Source organism: Rutidosis leptorrhynchoides, chromosome 4 (genome assembly GCF_046630445.1).
Source record: "Rutidosis leptorrhynchoides isolate AG116_Rl617_1_P2 chromosome 4, CSIRO_AGI_Rlap_v1, whole genome shotgun sequence".
In the NCBI taxonomy this organism is placed as follows: Eukaryota; Viridiplantae; Streptophyta; class Magnoliopsida; order Asterales; family Asteraceae; genus Rutidosis; species Rutidosis leptorrhynchoides.
The window spans coordinates 166,921,973-166,934,211 of NC_092336.1; the positions used below are offsets into that span (position 1 = coordinate 166,921,973).

The 12,239-nt window shown below is 34.4% G+C and overlaps 1 protein-coding gene across 1 annotated transcript; it reads right to left on the minus strand.

Moving 5' to 3' along the window:
• Positions 1 to 1,084: 1,084 nt before the first annotated feature.
• LOC139904195 (calcium-transporting ATPase 4, endoplasmic reticulum-type-like) lies at positions 1,085 to 6,622 on the minus strand. The gene is made up of 8 exons (XM_071886126.1): positions 5,207 to 6,622; positions 4,985 to 5,057; positions 4,783 to 4,904; positions 4,338 to 4,619; positions 3,499 to 3,876; positions 3,292 to 3,401; positions 2,903 to 3,131; positions 1,085 to 1,944 (listed from the first exon to the last, which is right to left on the minus strand). The coding sequence occupies exons 1-8, from the start codon at positions 6,617 to 6,619 to the stop codon at positions 1,366 to 1,368; spliced, it is 3,186 nt and encodes a 1,061-aa protein (XP_071742227.1). The 5' UTR covers positions 6,620 to 6,622; the 3' UTR covers positions 1,085 to 1,365.
• Positions 6,623 to 12,239: the final 5,617 nt, after the last annotated feature.

The following is a 12,239-nucleotide window of genomic DNA, read 5'->3' on the forward strand; positions in this document are numbered from 1 at the left end:
AATTAAAAAACTGTTTATTTTATGTCTATAAATATAATTTAGTTGGCAATTATTATAATTTTAATTGTTTATTCAAAATTCAAAATATAAGGAAATTTTTTGAACAAGAATCACAACAATGTAATCGCAATCAGGAGGTAAACACATTCATAAAAGTTAACGCATCAATGAAAGATAGATTTTTGTAACAACTTTATTTTTCTTGGCCAAAAAAAACTTGTATAGTAACAAATTGGGAACATCCAACAATTCAGTAGCCCGGTAGGTGGAGGAAAAAGGCGGAGAACATCCTTCAATCAAAGGCGCCAATACCCATATCAGGATTAGACAAACCCAATACCACATAAGTGGTGTATGGGAAGGTGAGATGTAGATAATCCTGCCCCTATCCGAGAATAAAGAAAAGTCATTTCTCCACCCAGAGTGAAAACACTCTCAAAACTGGAGAGTCATCCCTTTCTCTATTCGACGGATAGAGAGATTGTTTCCGAGTGGACATCCGGCCAATAAGTAGGAAAAAACTTTTTAAAAAATAAAATAAAATTGAGACGCCATGAAAATGGTAAAATCAAATTTTCATGGATTTTAAATCCTGTCTGAAATTTAATTTAGGCTCTAAGAATCAGTCAAGTTGCCAATAAATCGACGTTTGCTGTCGACTCAATAACTAGAGCCGCCGAACAACAATTGAAACAAACTATAAACATCCGAGCTCAATCTACAAACACAAAGAAACCTAAAACAACTAAGAGCTCACAAAAAAGAGCCATAGAGGAAGCATAAACATGAATAGAGAGTGCCTTTGAGACATTATACAAATACAAATTCTTTACAAGTAGACATAAAACCTAATCAAAATTTGCAGATTAATCCATGTTTTGATTGAATTGGATCCACTGGGAAGATACATAAATAGAGTGCCTTTGAGCGATAAGGTTTATACCTAAAAATATCGAGTAATTTGCGTTGTCTCATGCATTAATTAATACAAAATATTACAAGGTGCAATAGCAATTGAAGGATAATTTTATGTTGTAAATGCAGTGGATATCAATATATAACGCATCAGGTTGAAGTAAACAAATGCACAGCAAAAACATAGAACTGTGAATTATTCAAATTGTTCGGGTTCTGGTTCCATCGAATATCAGTTTGCCGAAGTCCCAATACATTATGAAAGTAAAGAAAAAAAATATCATACTAACTTCTACCAAAACTATTACTAAACAAATTTGTCCATGATCCGACCTACTCGCTTTCAAGAACAATTACGGTCTTTTAACAAGGCCGGACCACAAGCAATAAAATGTCAGTCAACAAATTTATAAGTCTTTTCTGATATAGCCACTGTTATCCAAGTTACAATCACTCTGTTTTCCGCTTTGAGGTCCTTGGGCTCATTTGACTTCCTTGAGTCAACCGACCAACGAATTTAAGAATCTCATCAATCAATATGACAGGTAAAGCAACCGCCAAAACCAACAACCACTCGTTTAAGCTTAAAGGAACGATCCCAAATACTTGTGCAAGGAACGGAACGTACAGGATCAAGAAATGAAGCCCAAACGAGACTGACATTGCCATAAGTAAAAACGGGTTGACCCATGGTGGCATGGTCAAAAGGCTCTCGTCTTCTGATAATGCGTTGAGGGAATTAAACATCTCAATTGCGACCAATACGGATAGAGAGAGTGTCATTGCTTTGACTTTACCACCTTGGAAATAGTCACATGGGTTAGAGTCGAAATTGAATTGACGGTCGCCGGCTATGAAAGGTGAGACGGTGAAATTTTCCCATGTTTTACATTGACCCCAGTTTGAAAGCTGCGAGTAAGTGACTAAGGTGTGACCATCTTGACCCAAGTCAATACCCAAAAATGAGTCATGAGTGTACCATATGATGAAAACACCCACAGTCGCTACGCCTACGTAAAGTCCAATTACCTGAACAACAGAACAAAATATACAGTCGTCAAAACAAGAATATGTTAATCAAGAATTTTGAAATCATAATTTGATGAAATCCCTGACAATATTCTAATTCTGAAATCACAATCATGACACTCTTTAATCAAACGGATAGAAATAGTCATTAGCCATCCTTATGTCCCTAACAAAATTTCCAGGCCGTTGTGGCGGGGTTTGGTGACTAGCACGTCCCGTATCGCCCAAGAACGGCTAATTAGTCGGCCAACGCTAAAAGTCGGGTCGACGTCATGAAAAGTCGGTCAAAAGTTGACTTTTTGTGGTGTTGTTCTAGTGTAAACTAAAATCCCAAACCCTTTTAAATATTAGCATGGAAAAACACCGACTTACATAGTATCCCATAAAGATAACTTAATATATACACTATAATTGTAGAAAACAATTATAAAAAACCCTACAGGCAATATCATCTTATTTGTGGATCATTTATTTTTAAAATATTTATGTTTGATAATAATTTTTATTTAAAGTCAAACGTTGGTCGACGTCTGTCTCGACCCGGTCTCGACTGATTTGACATTTCAAGGTCCGACCGATTCGACCTTTCAAAGTCCGACCGACACGTCTCCCTCTAACGTGTTTTTCAATCTTGTAAGATACATTAATTCAATAAAAGCTAATTTCTTAATCTTTTACTAATAGACATGGTTTTGACATCACCTTCAGTGGGCCATTATTCCATGGGGACCAAATCCACCACCGTACATACATTGGTCCGGGTAAAACTAATTTCTTAATTTTAGATGCACTTTAGGTAACTTTTCACTGTTTGTCCCGTTTCTTTTAGTTAGTTTTTGCATCTACCAGACCATTAGAGATAATACATAATCAAAATAGACACATTCTTATACAATACGAACGCATTTGCAACCACCAGATGGAGGTGATATGTAGTATAGAAGAGACGAAATAATACCAGATAGCGAAATAAGATCCAGGCACTGATTAATGAATCATCACTCCTGCGGGGAGCCTTTTTCATGATGTACTTGTCAGGTGGATTAAATCCCAAGGCTGTTGCAGGGGGCCCATCAGTGACAAGATTGACCCATAAAAGCTGAACAGGAATCAGACCTTCTGGAATACCAATAGCAGCAGTCAAGAATATGGAAGCAACCTCACCAATATTCGAAGATATCATATATCTGGCAAGTAAAAAAACAATTAGTTTTAGAGAATAAGAAGCGTAACGAATTAAATGTAAAATATGTATACTAATCCAATAATAAATAAATTTTAATCATCTGATCTTGATGTTTGAGACAATTATCTTAAAAGTTATACAAAAATAGAAGAGAAACGTACCGAATAAAGGCCTTCATATTGTTGTAAATAGACCTGCCTTCTCCGACAGCAGCCACAATTGTGCTAAAATTATCATCTGCCAATACCATGTCAGAAGCTTCCTTTGCAACCTGCAAAAATTTAATTACAAAAGTTAATTTCCCATAGATTATTTAATACTTAATGTATACATAATACATAAATAGCATTATACGATAAGATAAATACCTCAGTTCCAGTAATACCCATTGCAATTCCGATATCAGCCAATTTCAAAGCAGGTGCATCATTAACTCCATCCCCAGTCATGGCAACCACCTCACCTGCTTCTTTGAGCAGCCTCACTATCTCTTGCTTGTGACGTGGTTCAGCCCTAGAAAATAGAAGTCCTCCTTTGTATGATAAGTGACCCTTTTGATCATCAAGATCCATAAATTCTCTTCCTGTTAAGCTCCTTTTACTGATGTCCTCATGTTGTCCAAATACACCAATCTCACGACAAATTGCTTCTGCTGTGTTCTTGTTATCTCCTGTTATCACAATAACTTGAATTCCAGCTATTCTGCAGTCTTCAATCGCTTGAGGAACTTCTTTACGAGGAGGATCCTTGAAGAATATAATTAACACAAAAACTCAGCTAGAATTTTGGATAGCTAGAAGCTTAGAATCACATATGCAATGTTTGGTATGAACGGAAAACAAAATAGGACCTTAAACCAAACAAACCTACAAATATGATAAATTGCTGAAATAGTCTTTAAGAGTTTTTTTTTTTTTTTTTTTTTTTTTTTTAATCGATATATAGGGATGAAGCCATGAAGGTGATGAAGAAGAAAGCATAAAATGACAAGCTTGCCCACACATGCTTTGCACGTGGCTGAAGTTAACGGAAATTTTTAACGACCGTTAATAAAAAAGACTATCTCAGCAACTTTTGCATACCACGAGGACTATCTCGATAAGAAAAGCCTAAGGACTATTTCAGCAATTCGCTACAAGCCACGGGGCTATTTCAGTAATTATGTCAATATAGTAAGTGAAAACCCAAATATCTTATAAATGCTCACCCTGAGTCCAGCTAAGCCAGCAAAGATCAAATTACTTTCAATTTTGGAGTAATTAGCTGGATTCAGTAGAAGTTCATGAGCAGGATGGTCTTCATCGCCATTGTAAGTCGTAAACTCTGGAGGATCCTCCTTGTATGCAAAACCCAAAACACGTAATGCAGAGGATGAAAGCTCGTTAAGGCTATCTAAAATGGATGATTTGGCCCTGCTGTCCAGTTCCACAACAGAACCATCAAGCAACTGGATGTAAGAACTCCTTTCAAGCAAATTTTCAACAGCACCCTGTAAAAAGTTAACAGCTTTATCAATATTCTAAAGGGACCCAATTTAAAAATGAATTTTCTTCATGTAAAATTCCGTTATTTCATACATCTTTCGCTTGAACAAAATTAAACTAGAACAGGGAAAAAAATAAAAAAATAAAAAAATAAAAAAATGCCCTTACCTTTACAAGTAATGAGTTTCTCCCAGATTTGGAAGTAACGATGACCCCCATAGATTTCCTATCACGGTCAAACTCGAGGGTGGCAATTCTGCTTTCAACTTTACTCCACTGCTGAGAACAAACTGCATATCACGAAGGATAAGAGTAGAATGTGTTAGTACATAATCATTAAAAAAAAAAAAAGCAATCAGCAATCACATACCCATAAGGTCATCGTCTCCTTTAGATGAACCAGAACCGAATTCAGTAGGAAGACCCATTTTCTCAACGAGAACCTGTAAACATAAATCAGTATTCAGTAACATAATAATTTCTTCAGTCCAAAAACATCAAACAAGCAGTGATAATGCAGTTACTGATATGTCACTAAGATTAAACAGGTTACTAGTGGAAATAAAAAGCAGACTTCTTTAAACTACTATACCTTCAATGCTGCTTCAGTCGGCATGCCAGTGGCAACATAACCTTTATCGGATCGTTCAATGCCAGCATCGTTAGCCAAAGCAGCAATCTTTGCAATCGTCTGAAGGTTAGCATCCATTTTACCAGCTGGCCATTCAAGTATTTTCCCATCCAACGGGTTATATGTGGTCCCTTCGACGTTAAAAGATCGGAGAAAACTCGGTCCCTGACCCATAGCAACGAGCTTAGCCACAGCCATCTGATTAGTGGTCAACGTACCGGTTTTGTCAGAACAAATCACTGTTGTACACCCAAGAGTCTCAACACTAGGTAATTTCCTAACAAGAGCATTCTTCTGAGCCATCTTACGTGTGCCAAGGGCCAAACAAGTGGTAATCACAGCTGGCAGACCTTCTGGAATAGCAGCAACAGCTAATGCTACTGCGATTTCGAAGTAATAAGTGCACTTCTCGAATGAGAACTTGAAGTTGCTCGGCCAACCATCAACATACTCCCATGACAAAAAGTACTTCACGTTAATTAGCCAAACGAGAAGACAAATTAACCCAATTAGCATAGTCAAAACTTCTCCAAACTCGTTCAGTTTCTTCTTCAAAGGAGTATCTTCTTCATTCTGAGATGCCTCATGAATCTGTGAATGCACCTTTCCGATTTCAGTATTCATCCCTGTATCTGTAACCATACACAAACAGTTCCCATTCACAACAGTTGTCCCAGCGAACACCATACACTTTTTCCCTTGAATATCTGTCTCCTCGGGGACAGGTTTAGTAGTTTTACTAACGGCTTCACTTTCTCCAGTCAAAGAACCTTGCTCAACCCTAAGAGTCGAACTCACTAAAGTTATGACCCTCATATCAGCCGGGATTTTATCTCCCACCCGAAGCTCAACGATATCACCAGGAACAAGTTCCTTCGCAGGAAGACTATTAATCTTCTTGCCATTACGTATCACAGTCGCTTGTTCAGACTGAATTTCTTTAAGTGCTTCTAAAGCCTTCTCTGCGTTACTTTCTTGCCAAACACCAACAATAGCATTAACAATTAATATAAGAAAAATGACCAACGGCTCAACAAACGCTGTGATCTCCATCTCCCCACCTTCGTCACCATCATACCACGCCAAAACAAACGAGATCACAGCCGCAGCAAGCAAAATCCTAACTAGCGTATCATTAAACTGATCTAAAACTAAACGTAAAATAGACTGCCCTTCATGTTTTTCCAATTCATTCGTCCCATACTTTTGCAACCGCTTCTCAGCCTCATCATCAGTTAGACCAGACTTACTATCCACATGGTAATTTTGTTCGCATTCCCGCACATCCTTCGCCCACGCCGCATATCCGTTCGAATCAATAGATGATTTGCTACTATTCTCTTTCTTACCATAGTCCTCCCCTCCTTTTCCCATTAATCCTCAAAAAAGAGCAAAATCAATATCTATCTATAGATATGAATTCAGATATATAGATATATATACCAAATTTCAAATGATATTAAAAATTGTCACATGAATCACCTGCAGAAATAAAATAAATAAATTCATATATCTGTAAAGAAATAAAATTATATCACTGTATATGGAGACTATTTCGACGATAAATCGTAACAATCGCATCTTAAAAGCTTCAAAATCGTTCTAACTAAACCCTAACCCTAACGATCTACAACAATAACCGCAAAATAAATTTAAAAATGAACAGATAATAAACAGATCGGATATAATCATACGCACGAAGAATCAAAGGCAACAATCGGAATCAATTACGTAATCAAACCACGAGTATATGATATGATAACAGGTAACTATTAAAATTACCTGAAAGTGATAAATATATAATGTAATTGATGCTCTTTTTTCTCAATCCGTGAGTTCTATTTCACTCCAAAGAGAAAAAGAGCACTCGAATTTGAAGAAATTGATTGAGAATGAGGAAAGAGATCTTATGCACAAAAAGCCCCTTTCGATTAGTATTTTATACTCCGTTCGATTATAGTTTAATTTTAGGACGATTCTCGCACACACTTTAATACTCAAAAAATAGTGTGGGAGAATCATCCCATTTATTTAACTTGATTAGATTCAATATTTATTTTAATTTAGGGTGTGTTTGGCGCGTAGCTTATTGGAGCTTATGAAAGTTTATGAGAGTTTGAGCTTATGATTTTAATAAGCTTCAAGTCATAAGCTTCGTTTGGTAGATAAAAAAAAGTAGAGCTTATGCTTGTAGTAGCTTATAAAAAAAAGTAGAGCTTATGAACTGAAAAATAAACTCCAGCTAGTTTACCAAACATTTATAAAAAATGATAAGCTCCAGCTACCAGCTTTAAAAATAAGCTCCAGCTCCTGCTCATAAGCTCCAGCTCCAGCTATAAGCTCCAGCTCCAGCTACTTTCGTCCAAACACACCCTTATTAGATTATATAAGTGACGGCTTTGTGGTTAGTAGTTACCTTGAAGCATCGTTAACTTTAATTTAATTGATATTATATAATAATTTATTATTATTATATTATAGTTTATAATTTATAATTATAATATAATTTTATATATATTATATTTATTTATTTATTTAAATATTTAATTTTAATATTTATATGCCTTCTTTCATCTCATCTCATCTCAATTTTAAAAATCTTCTAAATAAATAAATCGGGTATGTACAGTATGTATAATCATAATCATCACGGAATAACTTATTTTTTTATCATTTAATTTTGAAAGTCAACAATTTATTGAGTCATCCAAAATGCAACTCTCAATTACAGGATCTTTTGTTAATCGTCTTCAAGTTCAATTCTTAGCTTTTCAAGAAACCATGGTTAAAGAAGTAAACCATCCCGTTCTAAACGAATTTTGGAATTATTTTGCTTTCGAGTCAATTCAAGTCGGGGAAAATGGAAGATTGGGAGTCCTTGTTTCAAGTTGGTGAACGGACATTTTTTCGTTACTTATGTCTTAAGAGAGGAAACTTTGGATCGCTACCGTTTTGACGATAAATGTTCTAGAGACAGTGGAGAAAAAGTGTTGTGTCAAAGTGATGTTGCAGAGTAGGAGAGTTGAGAGATGACAGCTATTAGTCCCTGCTCCTCATTGTTCTGTTTGCTTTTATCAATCTGGATACTATCTTATCTCAAGTTAAGGTATGCATCTTCAATAGGAAATTCACTTGCCGTTCTATCGTGGTTCGTAATTTCAAGTTAAAAATGTTTCTTTGGGCTTCTATTCTCGCTCTCGTTCACGGTCTTCAAGCCTACGTATGGGAGCAAAACTCGTATCTACTTTGCCAATACACTTGCTTTTAATCTTTTACAAGTTTTTGTTGATGTATTCCTTGCATTAGTCCAAGTGTTTCTTTATTTCCTTGTACTTGTTTCCGATAATTTTCATCGTTTTGATGAAGTTATTGTGTTTCTAATAAATTTTTCATTCTTTGCCGTAAAAAAAAATAAAAATTACATATAGTTAAAACTACCGAGTCATTGTCATTGCCTAAGTGGTATAAATTCTGAGTTGAATCTGAGTCTTAGTTGGCTCAAGTTCGAATCCAAAGGAAGTTTTTTCTAGGATTCTGTTGTGATAAATAAAGGTGTATGCAATAAGCCACTTGCTTTAATCCAAAATACAACGGATATTCAATGCGGTGATGGTGTGTGAAATGTTTCCTACTAACGTGTGTGTGAGTGACAAATGTATTGAATTTGAATTTGAAATTATTTGAGTATAAGAGCAATTTAGAGACATTAACTTTTCCATGACTATTTATTACCTAATTTTTTCCTTAGTTGATTATGGACCGTTGAATCTAAGGGTTAGTTCAAGTAATTTGTTAATCTAATGGTTGTTAAAGGGTTATCTTAAAGATTAATTGCCTAATAAAAACCCCTTTTTAATGATGATGTCATCATTTCACTAATTACCTTTTAAAATTTCATAATGATGATGTCATTATTATTTTAAATATATTAATTATTAATTCTATTTAAAAAAGGATACAAAATCAAAACAAATAAACACCCAGTGTGACGATCGCTCCAAATCCATATGGACGAACACGTCATTCATCGATTTCATTGCGAGGTATTTGACCTCTATATGATACGTTTTATACACATTGCATTCTTTTGAAAAGGCAAAGCAAATATGAATATTTAAATCAAAGGTTATCGACATCTGATGATTTCTACATATAGACAATCACTGTAAATAATAGTTTACAACAGTACTTCCGTTGACAATGCAGTCAAAATAAGATACATGGTGATGATTTGGTGAATGCAACGTTTTCTTGAAAAATATGCCATGTAAGACTCCATGCACATAGCTTGTCTATCATATAAGCAAACAGCGGAAGACTTCTAGGAAACCTGAGAATAAACATGCTAACAAGTGTCAACACAAAAGTTGGTGAGTTCATATTTTTAGTGTTTCGCATAATCTGTATATAAAAGTGGATCACAAGATTTCAGTTGTTTCATCCAGAAACGTTTATCAATAGATTATATAAAAATGGATCACAAGATTTCAGTTGTTTCATCCAGAAACGTTTATCAATAGATTCTACATAACAGAGCACCCTGGTAACTAAACTTTAACGTTATAATGATAAATACCCCATTCGTTTTAATACACGCAAACCAACGTGTCCTAAACTCAAATAACACACGTCCGTTAAAAGGCTAGCGCTCTAGCTCGGACGGGGATGTCAAGCCCTATGGATCCATATACTGTTATTCGCGCCCACCAGTCCATATCCTATGTACTGGCAGCTACTAGTTACCAAAGCTAAGGGATTTTCGGTTCAAACTCAGTGTAGAATTAAGTATGTACTTGTATCCATTGCTTTTAAAATAAATTGCATGTATTCTCAGCCCAAAAATATATATTGCAAAAGCAATTAAAAAGGGAGCAATGAAACTCACGCATATAAATCTAGTATTTTCAGTATGTATAAACAGTTGCATGTATTCTCAGCCCAAAAATATATTGAGTACAAGGGATCATATGAAACTCACCTTAGCAGCACATAAAGTTGTTCATCGTAATGTGACCGAAACTCGGATTACCAAATAATCGTAGATCTCAACGTATCAATATTGTGATTCAATATTTCAGAAAAGTACGTAGACGCAACAGAGATGATAAACACTAGGTTTGACTTGCGAACAATACTCTTGAACATTACCCATAACCTCCTTAGTAATAACCCATAATTTTCTTAGCTCTATCCCGCTCGTAAAACTCATTTTTGAAAGTGACACGCTCATAACCTCGTCGTAGTATTTTATGTATAATACTAATTATTAATAATACTAATAATAATAATAATAATAATAATAATAATAATAATAATAATAATAATAATAATAATAATAATAATAATAATAATAATAATAATACGGAGTAAAATGATTTTAATCGGAAGTGGAAGTGGTCGAGCTTTTATAGTGTGGCCTGATTTCTCCTTTCATGCGATCGCATGGATTTTAGGCTATCTGGCCATGCGATCGCATGGCCTCTTTTTCCAGCTCACATGTTTTTAACTCCTAGCTTGTCGACATAATATAATAATATATAATATATATAATTTAAATTAATTAATTATATATTATATTTTATTCCCGTGCATAGTTGATTTGTAATTTTTGTTTCGATTAGTCGTACGTCATCATTCGACTTATGTCCCGGTTCCGGTTTTTCGAACGTCCTATCGTATACTGAGAAAACTTGTACTTTACGTTTCGTGAATCGTACCTTTGTCAAAATATAGTCTTAAATCATCCATAAACTATACCACTCGAGGTATAACTTATACATTTAAGTGTTTTGGCCATTTACTTCATATCAAAAACGGTTTTACTGTAGCAATCCACTGTAGCAAAGTCAATTTCACTGTAGCAAATAGTGATTTTTGAAAACACTGTAGCATTTTGGGTACTGTAGTAATTTGAAAATACTGTAGCAAATTAGTGTTTTACTGGTTCATCTTAAATGCTTTAGTTAACTTATCTAAATATCAATCGAATCAATAAACGAATGCTACTATCGTTTACTAAATAACTTGAAATTATATATATGTATATATCTTTTTAATATATAAATCAGTTTTTAAATACACATTGAAAGTTATCTATAAATAAATTTTAATAATAAATATTTCAACTTATCATATATATTCAAATAGATATTTAAACAAATAAGTTTAATGTACGGTATCAAACAATTAATACATTGTTACCTTTTCAAGTTATAGTATATATGTATCTATTTACATATAATTGTTCGCGAATCGTCGAAAACAACCGAAGGGTATTTAAATATATAAAAGTAGTTCAAAAATTTTGAGATTCAGTTTTACAGACTTTGCTTTTCGTGTCGGAAATGTTAATCATACAAAGATTAAGTTTAAATTTGGTCAGAAATTTCCGGGTCATCACAGTACCTACCCGTTAAAGAAATTTCGTCCCGAAATTTGAGTGAGGTCGTCATGGCTAACAATAAAAATGTTTTAATGACGAATATGAGTTGATAATAGAGTTTTATCTATGTTTGAATAATATGGATAAAATAATCCATTTACTCGAAGCGTATGAGAGAAGTTATCGTAATCAAGTGAAATGGAGAATAGAGATGCGTCTTATCTCTTGATGTAGTAACGATTGATTTCTGAATTTTAAGGAATAGAAAATCTTCATAATTTAAATAAGATTTGATTTTTCGAAATTTGCGAAAATTAGGATTCTCTTTGATTAAATGCGTAATCTGCCTCTATTGCTGCGTCCGATATTTTGCTATAAATTGACCTCTTCCATTTCATTTATTTTCACCATTCCTATAATCTTCTTCCTTATTTCATACTTACAAAAGATTTGTGAAAATGCTTCATCCAGTTCTGATTCTTGATATTTTCTTGGCTATTATATCATTCATTCTTCTTTTTCATCTGCCACCAGAGGAGGTTATCTTCTTCTACTATTACCTTGGGGTTATATTGTTTTTCATTCTCCCGTGTCTTTATATTGCTATACGCA

What these genes read in the sequence shown, in the direction of transcription:
- LOC139904195 (XM_071886126.1), bottom strand. Translation starts at nt 6,619, where the DNA reads ATGGGAAAAGGAGGGGAGGACTATGGTAAGAAAGAGAATAGTAGCAAA. An exon ending in CTGGCTTAGCTGGACTCAGG is followed by an intron (nt 3,877 to 4,337) that starts GTGAGCATTTAT and finishes ATATTCTTCAAG; the next exon opens with GATCCTCCTCGTAAAGAAGT. An exon ending in TGGGTATTACTGGAACTGAG is followed by an intron (nt 3,402 to 3,498) that starts GTATTTATCTTA and finishes AAATTTTTGCAG; the next exon opens with GTTGCAAAGGAAGCTTCTGA.